The 18,575-nt window shown below is 65.0% G+C and overlaps 1 protein-coding gene across 1 annotated transcript in view; it reads right to left on the bottom strand.

The window, feature by feature from the left end:
* AGAP3 (ArfGAP with GTPase domain, ankyrin repeat and PH domain 3) overlaps nucleotides 1-18,575 on the bottom strand; it is a 97,058-nt gene that overhangs the window by 56,603 nt on the left and 21,880 nt on the right. The window contains exons 2-6 of the mRNA XM_025193515.1: nucleotides 11,302-11,360; nucleotides 6,337-6,424; nucleotides 6,092-6,177; nucleotides 5,658-5,799; nucleotides 4,013-4,147 (exon numbers count right to left, since the gene is read on the bottom strand). Coding sequence (XP_025049300.1) covers nucleotides 4,013-4,147; nucleotides 5,658-5,799; nucleotides 6,092-6,177; nucleotides 6,337-6,424; nucleotides 11,302-11,360 — 510 coding nt within the window. The remainder of the gene's footprint in view (nucleotides 1-4,012; nucleotides 4,148-5,657; nucleotides 5,800-6,091; nucleotides 6,178-6,336; nucleotides 6,425-11,301; nucleotides 11,361-18,575) is intronic.

Here is an 18,575-nt window from a genome sequence, read left to right as displayed (position 1 = left end):
CACCCGAGGCTAGCGGGGGTGCTCCGGGGAAGGGGTCGGCCGGACGGGAGGCACCCCAGGGAGGCACTCGGAGCCTGGGAGGTGGGCGGCGCAGGGAGGTGGGCGGCTCAATGTGGGAGCGCCCCCTACTGGCCCACCACATGGGGCGGGGTGCAGGAGCCTGCAGCCAGCACTGCCAGTCACCCTCAATGCTGCAGCGCAGCCAGTGGTCCTTGCACCCCACCACTGGCCTCTCCTGTGCCTCCAGCCCCAAGAGCTGGGCTTACGGGTGAGTGCTTCAGACTAGGCCTGAGGTGGCAGAGCTGCTGACACTGGTGGGAGAAGCAGGAGCCCCAGCCCCACACTTGCCAGGGCAAGCACGGCACCGGGAGGGTGAACGGAAGTGGTACGAAGTGCCACGTCCTGCGTCCGACAGGGTCTCCAACCAGCCGCCTGGGACCCCGCTGCACCACAGGGGACCCCGCTGCTCTGGAGCCCATGCCCAGCTCTTGGCACCTCCCTGCCTGCCCGACAGAGACCGCACCATGCCAGATGCCAGCCCCAGCCCTCAGGCCGCCTAACGACGTAACACGCTGCCCCAAGTGTCCTGCAGCTGCTGATCTCGTCCCCACCCCAGCCTGCAGCAGTGGTCTTGTCCCAGACCTTCCTGGGGAACCCCCTGCCGTGAGCAGGCTGGCCAGCACCGCGGTGACACATGAAGTCCTGTAATCCCAGCCACGTCTCTCCTGCCCCGGGGGAGGAACACACGGCAGGCGTCCCGCGAGCCTCTCCTGGGAGACGTGCCTTGGCCAGACCCAATCCCAAGGAGGCCCCGGAGGAGACTCGGGGCCCTCAGACCCTGCTGCATCTCTGCCCTGCCGCACACTTGCACGGCGCTCCCAGAGGCCTCTAAGCCAGGTGCAGACACAGGCAGGTCCAGCTCTGCTAGCCTGACAGTGACCGCGACACGTGGGTCCCCTTCCTCTAGCCGGCCCCGTCCTCCTGGGGCTAAAGCAGAGGGGCTGGCAGGTTCCCAGGACCGTGGGAGAGACCATTTGAGCTGGCCCCCGGGGTTAACGAGCAAAGAAAATTAAAGTGGCCAATTCAGGGGAAGCAGTGATGGTGGCAGAGAGCCCCGGCGCTGCTGCAGTGGCAGCCGTGGGATGCAGCTCTGACCGTCTGGGCTCTGGAAGACCCTGCTCCAGTGTGCGGCTCTGATAGGAGCAGGCTCCAGCACCGCGGCTGCATGCTCCATCCCAGGCTCCTGCTGTGGGGACCCCGGCAGGGGCCAGAGACCCTGCCAGCCCCTGGAGCCCTCCTGTCATGGGGAGGCCAGGTCCCGGGGCAGAGGCAGCCTCTGTGCATGACAGCCAGCACCCAGCAGAGGCTTCCTGGCCTGGCTCTGAAGCCCATGAGGCCGCGCTTCAAGTGCGTTTGGTCTAAACCTGCTTTGCTGCAACCTCCAGCCCCAAAGAGCCATGGCTCACCTGCAGGACAGGGCCACACACACCGCCCCGCCCCCCGGCCCTGCCGCTGCTTGCTCCCCACAGCCTCCCTGAGCATCCCTGGGGCTAGGGGTGTCAAGCACACGGCACCTCGTCCCTGCTTTGCACGTTTCATGTCTCACTCCTCACCTCTTGCTGCAGCCTGGGCCCGCAGCCCATCGTGCCATCACATGGACTAGCGCTGGATCTCCCCGTGGCTGCACATTGGCTGCCACTGCCAGCACGGATCAAGAACTGGGCGAAGGTGGAGAGGTCCTGAGGCTGTTGGTGCCAGCGAGCGGGCACGCAGGGGCTCCACACCGTGCACGGCAGCACTTGCCCCAGGGCTTCCAGCAAAGAGCACGACCCGGCACAGCAGACCGAAGCAAGCAGGCACGGCACATTGCAGCCCGAAGGGACAGGGTCTGATCGGCAAATCCCAGCTGCAGAATTTCATGATGGTCCCTGGTGCTGAACCCAGGGCTCGCACCCATCTCAGCACCTGGCAGGCAGGCCTCATCCATGTCTGAAAACCGCAGTCAGTGGAGGTGGCTGCCCTCACTGGTCTGCTCCAGCTGCTGACTCCCCAAATGCCGTGTTCCCAGCTGGAGCTGCCCGTCTTCTCCCTCTGGCCTCAGCTGCTCATTTCTGCACCGTGTGCTGAGCACTGCTGTCCTCTCCCTGCGAAGGTCCTTGCACGCTGTGACCAGTCACTCCATCTCCCTGCACCAAGATGAACCACTCAAGCTCTCCAGCCTCCGCTGCCCACAGCTCCCTCCAGCCCCTGAATCACTCTTACGACTCTTCTTTGCCCCTCATCAGGGTCTCAGTGAGGACGCTTCGATGCTTCAGTGCTGCAGCCTCCCAGCGCCGCACTCACCAATTCCACGTGCAGGCGGGAATGCTCCTCACCGATCCTGGTCCCAGGTCCTCCCCTGAGGGTGGCCTGCGCTCAGTGCTGCAGCATCGCATGGGCCGCTCGCATCGAGTCGTGGGTTTGCAGGAGAGCAGATGCCTTCAGCTATGCCCTCCATCCTCCAGGTGTAATTTGTCCTCCAGCTGTACCGTTTTGCTCATGCAGACTGAGATTTCCGCACGATGGGATTGCCCTGACCCCGGCCTTACCCCCCACACAGCCAGTTTCTGTCTCACCTGCAGATTTAAAAGTAGCAGCTGATTTTACATTTATTTTCAGGGCACTGGCAAAAGCCCTGGATAGCAGCAGAGCTCGCACTGACTGGCAGCACCCCGCAGATGCGCCCGGGTGCTCCCAGGCCGATCCCTGCTGCAAGGCTGTCGTGCAGCCAGAATTAAGTCACGCACGTGTTGACCCCGCGCAGGGCGAGCTCCGATCAGCGCTGGGCGGCACAGGGACAACTGCCCCGCACCCTGCGCTGGGCAGGGGACCCGGTGCAGCACCAGGGTGGATGTGTAGGTCGCCTGGGGAAGCGGATCGGCTGCGGCAGGATGCATCCCACCACAGCGGACCTGCTTCGGCTTGGCGATGCCTGCCTCTACCCACAGCACTCACTGCAGGGCAAGTGGCTCTGGGGAAGTTGTTAGGTTTTCTGCAGGAAAGGAGACTCAGCAGCTAGCGAGCACGGGAACGAGGGGCACGACCTCTGAATCTGAACCTCCTCGACCTGCAATGCTGGAGACTGCAAGGGAGAGGGAACAGGGGAAAACCCTGCTCAGGCCCAGTCACTCTCCCTTCCATCCTCTGCTCTCTGCCCGTGGGACGCCGGAGCCTGGGCCAGACAGACCTGGGGTCTGACCCAACACCTGGCACCTCAGATGTACTTTCTCTGCAGTCGGACAACAGGCCGTGTAGCCGCTCCAGGCAATCCCCTCCTGGCAGGACGCATGCCGTGTGCCTGCACCCTCCGCCGCATTGCTCCCACTTCTGCCACCCTTTTGGCCCAGGACAGGCTCCTCGTTCTCTGCCTCAGGCAGAGCCTGGGCACAGGGCAGGGAGCAGCGGGGCAGAGGCCCAGGCAAACGCGCTTCTGACGAGCCGGAAATCATGCAGCAGCTGACGAGGCCCTTTCTGGGAGGCAGCTGCTGCTTTGCCTTGCCCGCTCCCTGCCATGTCCTCCTTCCTTCCAGTCTGCAGCACCTTGCTCCTGACCCACGTTACTCCAGAGCCCCTTTCGAGTGACTGCAGATGCTGAGAAATTAGTCCAGAGCCAACGCCATGCATTGCACATTGCCAGTGCCCACAGCTGGGCCCTGAGCCCTGGTCGCCAGCCCCCGAGGGGTGAAAGGCTTGCTTAAAGGGATCCCTCACTGCCCGTGGAGGGGCAGGACATGCAGGGGGAAGGGGGCAACCACGAGGGCACCACCTGCCCACTCTGCCACAAGAAGAGCAGCCGGCGAGCTCCCAGACCCGCCGCGACACAAACCCTGTGGCTGCCTCTCATGCAGGCACCCTTCCTCAGGGCTGCCATCACACCCCACGGCACAGCTCGAACAACAAGCACCAGCCCGAGAACAGCGTGGAGGAAGGGAGAGGGCGCCGTGCCCTGTCTGGCCCGCCCCTGCACAGTTACCGTCCTGGAAGACTCGCTCCACATTCAGGCCATAGGTGGCACAGGTCTCGTAGTACGTGCAGCGCTTCAAGTCGTTGGAGAGCTTCCGGGCCCGGGAGTCGTCGATGACGCGAGGGTTCGTGGCGCTGATGGCATCTGGAAGCAAAGGGGTGGGGGGCAGGTCAGAGAGCTGGGACCACTCCCCTGCCCCGCTGGGGGCCAAGACAGCACCCACCAGGGCCACCAGGTCCGTCCAGCTCTCCCTAGACAGGATATGGACCCTGCACAGCCCCGTCCTGGGCAGAGGTCCAGGGCTCCCAGCTTGGGGCCCTGAAGGGTTAATACCGTGTCTTGCCTGCATGGCTCTAGAGGTGCCACCAGGGGGCTGGTGAGCAGGGGCGGGGCTAGGGGGGCTGGGAGCAGTGCATCCTGGGATGCTGGAAGACTGCAAAATGCCCGTTTTATCCCCATGGAGCAGATTGAAGTTACCCTAATACGAGCTGGGAGCACGGCACAGAAGTCATCTCTGCCTGAAGTGGGTCACTTAGAGATGCTCAGGGGCAGTTAACACGCATTAATGAGCTTTAATGTGCAGACACTCGTGTCTGAACTGCCCTTAGTATGGGCCACGTGTGGTGTAACTTCACCCTGGTATGTCATAGGTATGCCGCCCGCCTCCCGGGGCTGCCCTCATCACGCCCATGGGGCCAACTCCTTCGCTGCGGCGCAGCAGGGTTCGATGTCCCGAGCACCGCAGGCTCCATAGGGACGGCTATTACGGACCGAACGGCTGACCAGCTGTGAGCTGGTGACGACAGCCAGGGAGCAAGGACTGGACAGTGGTTGGTAATGACTGGGAGGCAGAGCTCGGGCCCAGGTGTGAAGATGCCAGCGGCTGGGACGGGGCTGTGGGCAGGCGAGCGGGGCGCAGCACCTGGGAGCGGGGCGGACAGGAGGGGCCAGGACTGGGATTGCAGGCGGTGACAGCGCGGGGCTGATGCAGAGCTGTGTTCTGCTCCCCGCCCATCCCTGCCTGCAGAGCCGGCACTAATCGCAGGGGCGTGCGGGCAGCGGGTCGCGGCTCAGCCCCGGGTCCATCCTGCGCTGTCACGGTCCCCTGGTCCTGCCCTGTAATCTCAGCCCCGCACCGCTCCAGCTCCGTGTTGCAGCTGGGGGCGGTGGGACCGGCCACACGCACTGTGGCCTGGGCTGCCCCTATGCCTGGGCTGAGGGACCCGCTACTGGCCGGACAAAATCCCTTGGTGGGCCAAATCTGGCCCATGAGCTGTATTTTTCCTGCTCCTGGGCTGCAGCCTGGTACAGCGCCCAGTGGAGACCCCCGCGAGGCCCTGGGGCAGGGCAGGGCAGGGCAGGGGCCTGGCAGGACGGGCTCTGAGCTGGCCTGGCTCGGCCGCGCCGTCGTGGTGGGGAGCAGCCGCAGCCCAGACCACCCCCCCGCCGACTAGACCTGGCAGTGGCAGGTCAAAGGAGACTGGGACGCACCTGGCTCCAAAGGGCTCACCGTGGGGCCGGCCCAGAGCTCAGCCAGGTGCACGCGGACGCCAGCAGCCTCTAGGGTGCTGGGGCAAGCCCGAGGGCCGGGGGAGTCCTGCCCCATTTCGGGGATGCGGGGAGGCCCCGACGCCCGGCTCGCAGCCGCCCTCACCTTGCGTGCCCACCAGCACCATGGGCACCTCGGCCGTGTTGCGGTAGCTGCAGAGCCGCAGGTAGTAGTTATACACCGTCTGGAAGCTGATCTCATCCTCCAAACTGAAGACAAACACCACGGCATCCACCCAAGCCGCGAACTGGCAGGGAAACACCAGGCATCACCGTGCAGCCCTGGCCCCGTGCCCCCTTCGGGGACATCAGCCGAGGGAAAAGCTAGCAGCCGCGGGGACCTGGGGCCGGCTTGGGCAGCAGGGACAGCACCCCTGAGCAAGACCCCGTAGCTGCAAGCCCCTCTCGGCCTCCCCGCAGTGTAGTGAGATCCAGCTGCCCGCGCTCCAGACCACAGCCCCTTCCCGGGGCTTCTGGAGGACAGGCTGGGGACAGGGGTCTCGGAGGCAGGTGCCATGGGGGCGAGGGGGGTCCCCTTACCTGGAGCTCAGGGGGGCCCCCTTCATCTCGAATCAGCAGCAGGTAACTCTGACCGTCCACGACGATCTCCTTCTTAAACCGTCCGCCTGGAGAGCAGGGCAGAGCAGAGCAGTTCGTCAGGCGTGGGGGCAGCCGCGGCTCTGAGGCCGGAGCTGCCCAGAGGGAGATCTGTCTAGGGGAACCCCCAGGCCACGGTGCAGGCTACCCCACGAGGTGCCCAGGGCTGCAGCTGGGGATGGCCTTACCTTCTGGGGACTCCTCCTGCACGTAGGTGCCGGTCAGGTAGCGATGCACCAGCGCCGACTTGCCGCTGGAGAGGTTCCCCACGATGCCCTGCAATAGAGGTGAGCATGAGTGCGCACTCCCCCAGCCGGCTCCTTCCTCCCCCGGGCACTGCCAAGCCACAGCACCATTCAGACGCAGCCGCGGGACCCCCATGCCCTGCCACGACCCCATGAAACCCGGGTCAGTGGCCAGGCTGCACCCCCGGGATGCAAGCCAGCATCCGCCCCTTGCTTTGCAGGGAGGGCCTAGGGCAGAGTGGGGCTGGGCAGACGCCCTTCTCAGCCAGGAGCCTGTATTGCAGCTCCCACACGGCAGCAACTGGATGGTGGAAAGGACGGGGCATGCTCAGCTAAGGGAACGGTGATCGGGGAGGGGTGGGACAGCAGCCCCCGATAGCTGAGAGCCTGGGCGGATCGAGGATTTTGGAAAGGGGGGCGCAGATGGCATGGTACATCATCACATGTGACAACGCATGTCTCTCCAGGTAAAGAGAAACAAGAAGCTTTACTAAAACGCCGGGGAGCTAGAGCTATATTATTCAAGATCAAAGCAAAAACACATATAACTACTGGACCATGCATTCATTTGCTGGATAATATGTTTAAAAAACTCAAATTAAGCACACAAAAAAAAGAGTCAAAATAATTAGCAGGCATCACATTATTAGTCCTGTAGTCGTCACAGTGAACGTACATTGCTTAGTCAGATCCACAAAGCAATATCGAGTCTCTTGGCACTGCCCCCAACACTTCGCTGTCAGTCATTTCTACACCGGAGTTAAGGTGTTTAGCGAGCGCTACAAACAGTCGGCAGGGCATCGCTCTGCAGGAGAGAGATGCCAGGACTGGTGGGATAGAAATGCCGTTGCCCCTCCCGGCAGCGTGGATGGAGCAGGCGTGCAACTGCCCCCTGCAGCCGCCCCTGCCCGAGAGGCTGCCATGAAGAAGGGAGAGCAGCGGTGCCCTGCTGCAGAAGGCAGGACACGGGGCAATGCCGTTACAGGGCAGAAAAGCAGATTTAGCACAGCTCTCAGGACAAACAGGTACCTGTGCTCCAGGACGTGATGCCCTTTGTGCACGGATGCTGCTCTAGGAGGCAGCCCCACCGGTACCCGCTGGGCAGAGCTCCCGTGCCCGGCTTCCCGAGCATCCCAGCACAGGATGGTGCCGCCAGTGGGTGTGTGGCTGGGCAAGGGCCTGCCCTGAGGAGGGCGATGCTCCCAATGCATCACCGCCATGCTCAAGAGCCTGTTCTCAAGACGAAGGGCAGACAAAAATAGGGGCCAGGAGAGGGACGGGATGCAGCCACCAGCAGCTGCAGCCATACGCTGCAAGTGCCCAACGTGAGACAGAGCCCCAAGTGCCTCCAAACCCCTGAGCCGGCACCCTCAGCCTGAAGACAGTCATAGACAATGAGGGCTGGAAGGGACCCCAGGAGGTCACATCTAGTCCATCTCCCTACTCAAAGCAGGACCAGCCCCAACTGCATCATCCCAGCCAAGGCTTTGTGTAGCCGGGTCTTAAACACCTCCAAGGACGGCGAGTCTGCCACCTCTCTGGGGAGCCTGGTCCAGTGCTTCACCACTCTCCTCATCAGAAAGCATTTCCTAATATCCAACCTCAACTTCCCTTGCTGCAACCTGAGCCCATTGCTCCTTGTCCTGTCGTCTGCCCCCACTGAGAACAGCCCAGCTCCATCCTCTTTGCAACCCCCTGCAGGGAGGTGACGGCTGCTATTCAATCCCCCTCGGTCTTCTCTTCTGCAAACTAAACCAGCCCATTCACTGAGCCTCTTCTTACCAGTCCTGTCCCCCAGCCCCACAACCATTTTCATTGTCTTCCATTGGACTCTCTCCAACTTGTGCACTTCCTTTCTGCAGTGGGGGCCCACAGCTGGACACCGGACTCCAGATGTGGCCTCCCCAGTGCCAAATAGAGGAGAAGGATCACTTCCCGTGGCCTGCTGGTAACACACCTATCAATGCAGCTCAGCATGCTGTTAGCTTTCTTGGCACAAGGGCACACTGCTTGTCCCCTGTCCCCCCAGGTCCTTTCTGCAGAGCGGCTGCCCAGCCCGTCCCCCCAGTCTGCACCAGTGCAGGGGATTGCTCCTCCTAAGTGCCGGACTTTGCACTTGTTCTTGTTGAACCTCGTTTCTTTTGGTCCAATCCTCCAGTGTGTTAAGGTCTCTCTAAATCCTAGCCCTGGGAGCACCAGCCCCGCACAGCTGGAAGGCTCAGGCTGCCCACACTCCTGCACCATAAAGCAAACAGCAAGAGAAACCGCTACTGCGTTTGCCACGGCCACAGCTCTGGGGCATTTGTAGGGCAACAAGGGGCATGGCCAAGCTTGCTTGGCCTTTGTGCTGCCATCACCATTTTTACGGGGGCACAAAGATGCCGTCTGTTTCCACCCCAAGATGCAGGAGAAGGCACTGCCACGGCCTTGGGGCAGCCGTCCCGGGGAGCTCCTGGCACCAGGAGATGCTTGCACCTGGCCGGGCCCCCGGAGCTCACAGCTAGATCAGCCCCATCCAGAGCACCTCGGACATGGCCTTGTCCGACCTGTTGCTAACACTACACGACAGCCCTGTGCACAGCTACAAGACCCACTGCCCCCAGACACCGAGAGCCCCTGAATTTGCCCTGGGTCAAGCAGGGGGACGAGGGCTGGCAATGCCCCGCTGCGACAGGGGTGTTAAATGCTGAGAGGTCCAGGAGCCTCCGGGTTTGCTAAGTGTAGGGATTTCAAATGGATGCTCCAAAATACTGCAAGAGCCTTGTCAGATGTTGCACTTAGCACGCACTAACTGCACTTACAGCCAAGCTTTCAAGCAGCAAAACACAAGCCAGCTACAACACAAACAATGCGTGCTAAGTGTAACGTGCAACAAAACCAGCACAAAACGCCAGCTCTGCATTAGGCGGCAAGGCCTTACCGTGGCCATGCTCAGCCCGGGATCCCAGCGCCAGGGCGGCAGCCGGGCCAGCGAGGGAGGTTCCCGCTGCCCCGGGCTGGCCGGCTCCAGCGGACAGCTCACCCCAGCCAACAGCCCATCTCTCCCGAACCTCTCGTCACACCAGCGTCCCACGTTTCCGGCCCACCTGCCTTGTTCTTCCCTTCCCGCTTGATCTCTCTCTTCCCGGGGGTTTCCTTCTAGCTGCCCAGAGCTAAGCGCTCACTGCCAATCTCCTCACCATGGCGTGCCCACCTCTCCTCCGGCACCCCCTATCCTGGGCTCGCCATGCTCCCTCCTGCCAGCACCAGCTTATGTCTGTCCACTTACGTTGCGCTTCCCTAAAAGAGCGCCACGCTTGCACGCGACACAGTCAAACCCCCCGTCGCCTGCTGCAATCGCAGCCCACGTCCGAGTCCCTGCACCGTCGCCAGGGAAGCAGATGTGGCCGCTCCAGCTCTCGCTACCCGCAGGCATCACAAAGGTCTGCGCCGCCACATGCACCGCTCTGGCTCTGACCCAGGGCGGGGGACTGACAGCGCCTTTGGGCAGCATTCACGTGCATGGCGCAGCCCCCCGCGCCCTCCTGGTTAGCGATTAGCACCGTGCAGAGCCAGCATGGGACAAGGGGCACGCATGAAAGCCTGGCTCCCTCGCAGCTCCCAGAACGGGACCGCAATGGCCATCGCCAGGGACAGGAGCGCCCCTAGCTGGACCCAAGCTGTCCGACAGCTCAGTCGATGGAGCACCGGGATGGGCTCGACCTATGTCAGCGGTTACCGAACAGGGGAGAGATCTGGGGGTCGCTGTGAACAATTACAATGTCGGCTCCAACAGCAAACCCAATGGTAAGGACAATGAAGAAGGGAACTGCAAACAAAGCGGAAGGTATCATAATGTCCCTTTATACATCCACACCTTGAATACGGTGCCCAGATCCGGCCCCTGCGCCTCAGACAGGAGAGAGAGAAGGTGCAGAGAAGGGCAACAAGGATGCTGAGTGCTAGCGAGGGGCTTCCCTAGGAGGAGAGACTAACGAGGCCGGGCCTGGCCAGGGTAGGAAAGAGGTGCTGGAGAGGGGATGGAGAAGGTTTGCAACACACTCTACGGAGAAGAGAAAGGCACCCGGGATTTGTCTTCCCCAGCAAGCACAAAGGGTCAGAACATGGGACAAGTGGGCAGTAAGTCTAGCACCGACAAGGAAGATCTTAGTCACCGGCGTGGCGTTAAAGGGTGGACTCACGGCACCAGACGTGGTTGGAGCCGAGAGCTCAGCCAGGTTCACAAGGGCTTGGAGCAAAGGGGCATCGGTGGCTCTGGGGCAGGGCGTGAGGGGCACGGGCTCTGCATCAGCCCTGCCTAGAGCTGAAATGCTGGAGGCTGCAAGTGGGAGAGGAGCAGGGGAAACCCCTGCTCAGCCCCCGACCCTTTCCCTTCAGCCTCTGCTCCCTGCCCCGCGGGACAGCGCGACAGACCTGTGATGCTCTGCTGTGAAACAGAGACAAGCCCCTGACACGCAGCCGAGGAGCAGCACGCGGAGAACACGCGTGTCAGCCCAGCCAGGTGCAGGTCCCGAGCGCGAGGTGGAGGATGCACCTCGGCGGCCCTGGCCAAGAGCGCCATGGCGTGACGGCAGACAAGCCGCTGAGCAGAGGAACTGCACGGTGTCACGGGGAACCGTGCCCCGTGAGATCTCCTTCAGACAGGCCCCTCCAGCCCGGGCGGGCGAGCTGGGCTAGCGCAGGAGTCGCTGGATAGGCTCCGAGTTGCACCCTAGGTCGACCTCTACGACCTCTGCCCCAGGCCAGGGCCCATCCCAATCCGCAGGAATGACCCCCGTGGGAGCCCGAGCCCCGTGCAAGGAACTGACCCCTTTTCCAGCAGGCAGGGGTATAGCCCCCAGCACAGGGCCGGGGGTCCCGGGACAGCCGCGGCTGCAGGCGATGCCGGCCGGCGCAGCTCGTACTCACCACTTTGAGCTCCGGCACCGAGCGGCTCAGGGTCCACTCCTGGCTGTTCACAAATGAATCTGCAGAGACAGAAAAGCAGCGGTCAGGCCGGGGCAGAGGAGATGAGGACTCAGGATCCCGCCCGCCCTGCAGAGAGGGGTGGGCTCCCAGCAAGGATGTGGGAAGAGCTCGGCCGCACCGGGACCCCACAGGGGTGATGCACTGTGGCCCCCGGCGCACCCCCACCCCCAGGCCACGCGGGCCGAGGAAACCAAATCCTGGGAGGAGCTGCCCCGTGGGGCCAAAGACAGCGGTGGCGATGGGAGCAAGGGCAGACGTGTCCTTAGCCGTGGGGCTGGCAGGGAGCTCCAGGGGTCACATCTAGTCCAGCCCTGGCCTGAACCGGACCAGCCCTGTCCAAACCCAGTGCCAGCAGGAGCACTGGCGCAGCCCAGTTCCCATCCCCGGGCTGCACTGCAGCAGCACCAGTGCAATGCGCAGGCCAGGGCTGCAGCAGAGGGTGGGGGCACAGCTGGAGCAGCTGCATGCAAGCAGGGCGGGGATGGCGGGTGCCCACGTCGGGGGATAGCTGCACTGGTCTCGGGTCCCTCGGGGGCTCACAACGGCTCCTTCCCACTACCCACCCGCCCCTGCTGCCCACGCAGACCCCTCCCGCCCGCGGCCCTGGGCACCCGGAGCCAGGTCCCAGCCCCGGCAGCGCCCCGGCTCTGGCACCAGAGGCTCCGGTCTTTCCCGATGTCAGCATCATCCCGTGGCACCGCCCAGACTGGTCGGGCGAGTCGAGTGGCTGCCGGGCTCGGCTCCCCCGGCACGCCGCAGCGCCAGCTGGCGCTCCAAGCAGTGCCGTGGTCGGGCGCGGGGGCGAGGCCCAGCCTGGCGCACCGTGCCGCTCTGTACCACACCTCCGTCCCGGCGTACGGGCAAAGGGCCAGCCAGGCTCAGGGGCCAAGCAGAGCATGCACAGGGGGTTACGGAGCTGCCTACGGTCGTCCCAGGACGACTCGCCCACTTGCGCTCACCCCAGCGGCACATACACATCCCTCTCCCGGCAATGCCTCGCCAGGCCCTTCTGCACCCCTGGTTGCTGCAGCGCCCAGCTCTGGACCCGGGTCCGTGTGCATTTGTCTTCCCTGAACAAGGAGGGGCTGGACGAGGTCCCAGCCTTTGCCCTGCCAGACCTGCCAAGCCTCCCCGGACAACCCGGCTGGCAGTTCATTGCCACGGCCACCCCTGCACTCAGCTAACATGCACCCCGCCTGGAGCAGGAATCCCTGCAATCGACCCTACGTCGACCGCATGTGCCCAGGCTGCCGGGACTAGAAGAGCCAAGGACCGTGGCATGGCGCGCCTGCCAGGGGATTGCCGCCTGCCCGAGGGACCACCGCTGGCCCCGCACCGCGGCATGGTGCATGCCTGTCTGCACCCACATGGACCGCGCTGCTCCTCTGCCTCCAGCCAGGGCTGACCGGGGAGCACAGGCAGCGCAGGGCAAGGGATGGCATCCTTCACGGCGGGGCAGAGGACTTGTCCTATGCCCGGAGGTGCTGGCCCTGGTCGCATCCACCCTGCTGGGACACCCATGCTGGACGCGGCAGCAGTCCCACAGGTGCAGCCACACCTGCATCAGCTCTGGCCCCCGGTCTCCGGCTAGGATATCCCCTCCATTGCCTCTGGGATGGGGAAGGGCCATCTCCATTGTACCCCAGCTCTGTCCGTCTGCCTGTCTGTCCAGACCAGAGGGGCTCTGGGATCGTCGGGCCTGAGCTCCCGTCTCCCACACGCTGCCCGGCGTCCAGGAACCAGCTCTGCTCTGCAGCAGAGCAAGGATCCTTCCCAAAACCCCTCCATGCTCTAATGACGCTGCCACGATGGCAATGCCCTGCTCCACCCCCCGCAATGGTGAGTCACCCGCACCGCCCAAACTTTGCCCCTTGCCCCTGGCCTGGGCTTGCCAGACCTCGCTGCTGGACTGCACTCGGGCACCTTGGCCTCCTTTGGAAAGTTAGACAGACGAGACGGAGCTGCCCGCGGGATGATGGGACAGCCCAGCAGACCCGCACTGACACGACACCGGCACTGCGAGCGCGGGAGAGGCCAGGACGGGCCGCCTGGACACGGAGCTGGAATCGGTGCCGCCCATGCTGGGGTCACAAGCCGGCTCCTCGGGTGCTGTGAGCTCCTGCCGGGGTGGCTGCGCTCTCCCCTGCGCCCCGAAAGGAAAGGGGGGACGGAAGAGCCGTGCTCCTGTCACGGGCTGCTGAAACAGCCCCAGCCAGGCACCCTGCCCGCGCTCGGCTCCGCACAACCCTGCAGACCGGACACCGCGGTCGGCCCCTATCCCCCCACCGACGCTGACCAGCCTCCAGCGGGAGAGGAGCCTGCATTCGAGTCCCCCCGTCCCACCTGCACTCATCCTGCTCCAGCCCCTCAAAGCCAGACTCGCCGTCAAAGGGAACGGGGGAGCCCAAAACCCACGCGCCAGGCCCGGCTGCACCCGTTCTTGCTGCTCAGCATCGTCCCTGCTCCGGCGATCGGCATCTCCTCGCGGTGAGAGCGAGCACGGAGGAAGCCCACGGAGCTGCGCCGCGGATGCCATGAGCAGTCGCTCCAGCCCCCAAAGCAGAGGATCATGGAAAATCCCAGAGCCACGGGGTCACATCCAGTCCTGCCCCAGCTGAGGCAGGATCAGCCCCACTCAAACCAGCTCAGATAAACCCCTTGTCCAACCTCAGAGCAACACAACAGTGGCCCCTGACGCAGCCCCAGGCATCGCCCCTGCCCTTGTCCCTGGGATGCAGGGGGGCTGCAGCCACCAACGTCCTGCTGCTGCCAGGGGGGTTGTGGGCGCTGCAGAGACCCCAGGCCCAGGCTGAACCCCCGCTGCAGAGACACGGCCAGCACATGTGAACGCACGAGGGTACCGGTGCACCTCCCATGGCACTGCTGACCGAGGCTGCATGCACCCAGGCGGGGTTAGGGGAGGGAAGGCGACAAGGTTGACATGGCCTCGACGCCTGCCCTTTCCATGGGATGCTGCCAAGCCCCTCTCAAAGAGCCCCGTGCCAGGGGCGTCTGGGCTCCTGCCATGGACAGATGCACCTAATCATTAACGAAGCCGCTCTCCGAGTTGCTGCAGGACTTGCATGAACATTGAACCTCAGGGCGCTGAAATCCCAGCCCTGAAACCTGGCCAGAGGCTGTGCAAACATGCCCCGTGGCCCCGTCAGCTGCCCAGCCCAGCTCCCAGCACCCACGGCCGGGGCAGCACGGCTCCGGCAGGCGCCAGCAAACCCAGCCCTGGGCTGCCCAGGTGCAGCTGCGGGCACCTCCCAGGCTAGGAGAAGGCCAGGGAAGCTGGAGGGGGAGAGGCGGGAGCCCCAGCTCGGAGCCAGCCCAGCGCGGGGATCGGGGTGACCAGGAGCCCCTCCACCAAACTGTGCCCTGCTCAGCCTGGCCTCCCCACAGCGAGCGGCTTGTGCTTCTGCGGCAAGGCGAGGGCTGGTGTCCCCCACGGGAGCCAGTCCCCGGCGTGGCCCATCAGTGCTACGTGGCCAAGGCGAAAGCCCCATTGGGGCAAGGGGTGGAGGGGGCGACGGGCCTCCTCCAGCAGCTTCTGCTGCCCCTTCCCGCTCCCCCCGGTCCTGCCAGACCCAGTCCTTAGTGGATGCAGCAGAGCAACCCCCCCGTTACTGAGCAGTGTTCAAATGCCCCCCCGATGCAGCCGGACACCCGCCCATGCCTGCACCACGCTTCCCACGAGCAGGAGGCCTGCGCTCCCAGGCCGAAGCTGGTGCCCCAGAGCCAGGCTGCGCATCCTGGGACCCTGCGCAGGACCGTGCCCACCTGGGAACGCAAGCACCGGGATCCCGGTGCCCGTGGGGGAGCACGGCAGGGAGGGGGGTCAGTCCCCAAGGAACCTGACCCCTGCCTGGCAGGACAGGCTGGGGCCCTCGCAGCCCAGCCAGCTCGCGCACGCTGCTACAGGAGCCTTGCGGAGCGCGGGGCAGGACACCGACACCGCGAGCCCGGGAGGGACGGCTGCAAGCAGCCAGTTGGAGCTGGCGGCATGGCCCACAGCCTCACCGAGCGCTGCCCGCGTGCAGCCCCGGGCTGCCGGTCTGCAGAGACACCCGAACCCGGTGCACCAGCACACAGCCGCTAGCAACCCTGCCTTCCCCGCTAGTACACGCCTACTGGTACACACCTGCTTCCTCCTAGTACACACCTGTGGGTACACACCTGCTTCCCCTGCTAGACACGCACCTGCTAGTACATCCTGGTTCCCCAGCTAGCATATACCTGCTGGTACAAACCAGCTAGTATCCCCAGCTAGCGCACACCAGTGAGCACACACCCACCGGTCACCCTGCGCCCCAGGGAGCTGGCGCAGCCTCCCCTCTGGCACGGCATCGTGCCGTACAGGTGCAGCCGTGCTCCCTGCTGCAGACACGCTCTGCACAGTAAGGGGGACGGAGGAGCAGCCAAGCACGGCACGGCACGGCGCACCCCCCCCCAACCTGCCCTGGGCTAGGGCGGGTAACGCATGTCCAACCCCTCCAAAAGCATCGCGGGTGCTGAGGGCTTCTGGCCTGCAGGTCTGACACAGGGCAGCAGGGACAGTCAGACCGGTGCCCCGACGGGACGAGTTTGGAGTGGCCTCCCACTTAGCCGCTCGCTGGCAGGGGTCCTCCACCCACCACTTCAGACCCTGGCCGCAGTCACGAGGCGCAGCTCCCCCAGCGCGGTCAGGAAGCCAAGGCCCAGCCAGCACCTGGCCCGGCTGCAACGGGGTCAGCAGTTACCGATGCTCAGCGCTCCAGGGACAAGGGCCTGCGCCCGCTGCAGAGCAAGGCAAAGCCGCATGCACTGTGCCAGTCTGGCCCGGGAGGGAAGGTGCTGCCCGACGCCCAGCCAGGAGCATCAGACACACGCCTCGGCTGCGGCCCGCGGCCCAGCGCTCCGGAGGAAAGCAAAGCAGCCCCGAGGCCAGCAGCCTTCCCTCCTGGACCGGCCACCTGCAGAACCTGAGCGCAAGACGGGGCCTGGTCCCACCACGGCCACCGCGAGGCATCGGGTATGAGGCCGGAAATCTCCTCATCCTCATCCCAGAGGCATCCACAGGCGAGGTTTTCCAGCCCAAACAGCTCTTCTCCCCGTGGACACCCTGTGAAGAGTGACACCAGGGCCTCGCCGTCCCCATCCTCCTGAACTGAGCGAGCCCTCCCCTCCCTTCCCCACCAGCACAGCCCTTTCCAAATTCACTCTGCGTTAAGCCCATCTGCTTCATGCGCTGATGCCCAGACTCATGCACACGGTGCCAACGCTCCTGCTGCACCGACCCCGCGGGGTCCCGGCTGGAGGGTCTCGCCCCCGCGCTCACGCTCAGGCTCAGCCCCACACTGCACTGGGACAGGAAGGGATTTCCCCCCTGCTCACACTGGTGCGAACTGGGGGGTTTTGCCTTCCTCTGCAGCGCCGGCTCTCTGGAGCATCTATTAACACCCTTTTATAGAAGCAGGACGCTGGCTGCCACGGCCCCCCTGCTTTCCCTGAATCCGGGTCAGGTGCAAGGCCTGGGGCTGTGTCAGGACGGACGGCAATTTTGCTCAGAGCTCGGACACGGAGTTTGTCCGAGCTGGTTTAGTCGGGGCTGATCCTACCTCAGGCAGGGGTTGCACTGGATGTGACCCCGCAGCTCCCTCCAGCCCCGCGGCTCTACGAGGCCCTGACAGGACCGGTGGCTCCCATGCACACCCTGCCAGCCGCGCTCCAGTTGTGCGAGGCCGTAACAGGAGTCAGACCGGCACAGGACGGAGCGTGCACACTCAGTGCACAGCTCCAAGACCTCGGGGGATGCCGGGGTCCTGCCCACCCTGCAAAGGCAGGGTCCAGGCCCCCAAGGGCCCTGGGCTCAGCAGCACCCCATCGCAGGGGAGATGGGCTGTGGAACAGGAGCAGCCAAGAGGGTTTTGCTTTGGCAGCTGTGCTCCTGGCCCCCCTGTGCCAGCGCCCTGCTGCAGCCCACCAGACACCCTTGCAAAAGGGCACCCCAGCCTGACCCTGGCTCCAGCTGCCCCGGGGTCACCCCCCCCCCCAAATGTGGGCCCCGCAGCAGCTTCGGCCCCTTCCCCTCCAGCTGGGCGGGTGGAGGACGCCGCCATCCCGAGCTCCCGGCGCCAGCGGCCCCGAGCTCCCTGCTGCGAGAGCACGCTGCCGGCAAGCAGCGACAGGTCCTGCCGCAAGGGAAGGGGCCAAGCCCTCCTCGGCGCGCAACACACCCACATTCCTGAGCCATGAACGCGGCCTCCCCGCAGCCTGGGAACCTCCTGCTGCGGCCGCAAGTCCCTTCGCCCTGGCCCCGGCAGCCGGGCCAGACCCTCGCAGCACCCGGCGCCCGGCTGCATCCCAGCCAGTGCCCCGGGGCCACGGGCAGCTCCGCTCCGAGCCCCACAGCCCGGGGGGCGAGCGGTCTCCTCCGGTGCGACGCGCCCCTCTGCACGACCCCAGGAGGAGCGGGGTGGGAGCCGGGGGGCACCGACGCTCTGGGCATCACTCGGGAAAGCGCTCTGGGCACGGCCCCCTCTGCCCTTTGGCTGCTCTCCCAACGGCCCGGACTCTGCCCTCACGTCACCGTGCAGGCCCTGGCATCAGGATGCTGCCAGGGCCCGGGACCAACACCCAGCACGGCCCCTCGCATGCCCGTGGCTGTCCGGCTCCCTGCACGGGGCCTGGCTGGGCGGCACCCTGCACCCGGTGCATGCCCATGGGCGCGCCACCTCGGCAAGGTGCAGGGCCCTGCCCTGCCCGGGAGAGCAGGATGGGGCGCTAGGCCCAGCCGTGCCTGGGGGTTGTGGGGCTGTGGCTGCCACCCCAGGGAGCAGGAAGGCACCCCTGCAGATCGCCCACGGCTGGAGCCTGCTGCTGTTCATTCAGCACCAGCCCTGCAGACTCCCTCTCCCCTAGCCACCTTCTCCGGACCACATCCAGACCACGAAACCTGCAGGGCACGGTGCTCGGGCCCTTCCTGGGAACAGCCAGAAAGTGCCTCCCCCAGCACCCAGGACAGACAGGCACCCCAGCACCCAGCCCCGGGCAGAGATGGCCCCGTGGCCGTCCCCCCGCCCCACTTACCCAGGGCTCGCAGCGCGCTGCTCCCGAGCAGACAGGGCTCGGCCCCTCTCTGGGGGTCCCTGGGGCCGGCGTCGCCATCGCTGCCTCGCTCCCGCCTGCGGAAGCGGCTGGGGAGGGGGCTCCAGAAGGCGCCGGGGCGGCGC

The sequence above is a fragment of the Alligator sinensis genome, unplaced genomic scaffold, assembly GCF_000455745.1.
Source record: "Alligator sinensis unplaced genomic scaffold, ASM45574v1 scaffold1660_1, whole genome shotgun sequence".
In the NCBI taxonomy this organism is placed as follows: Eukaryota; Metazoa; Chordata; order Crocodylia; family Alligatoridae; genus Alligator; species Alligator sinensis.
The sequence above is the reverse complement of the archived record's forward strand: the minus strand, read 5'-3'. Positions and strand labels throughout refer to the sequence as shown.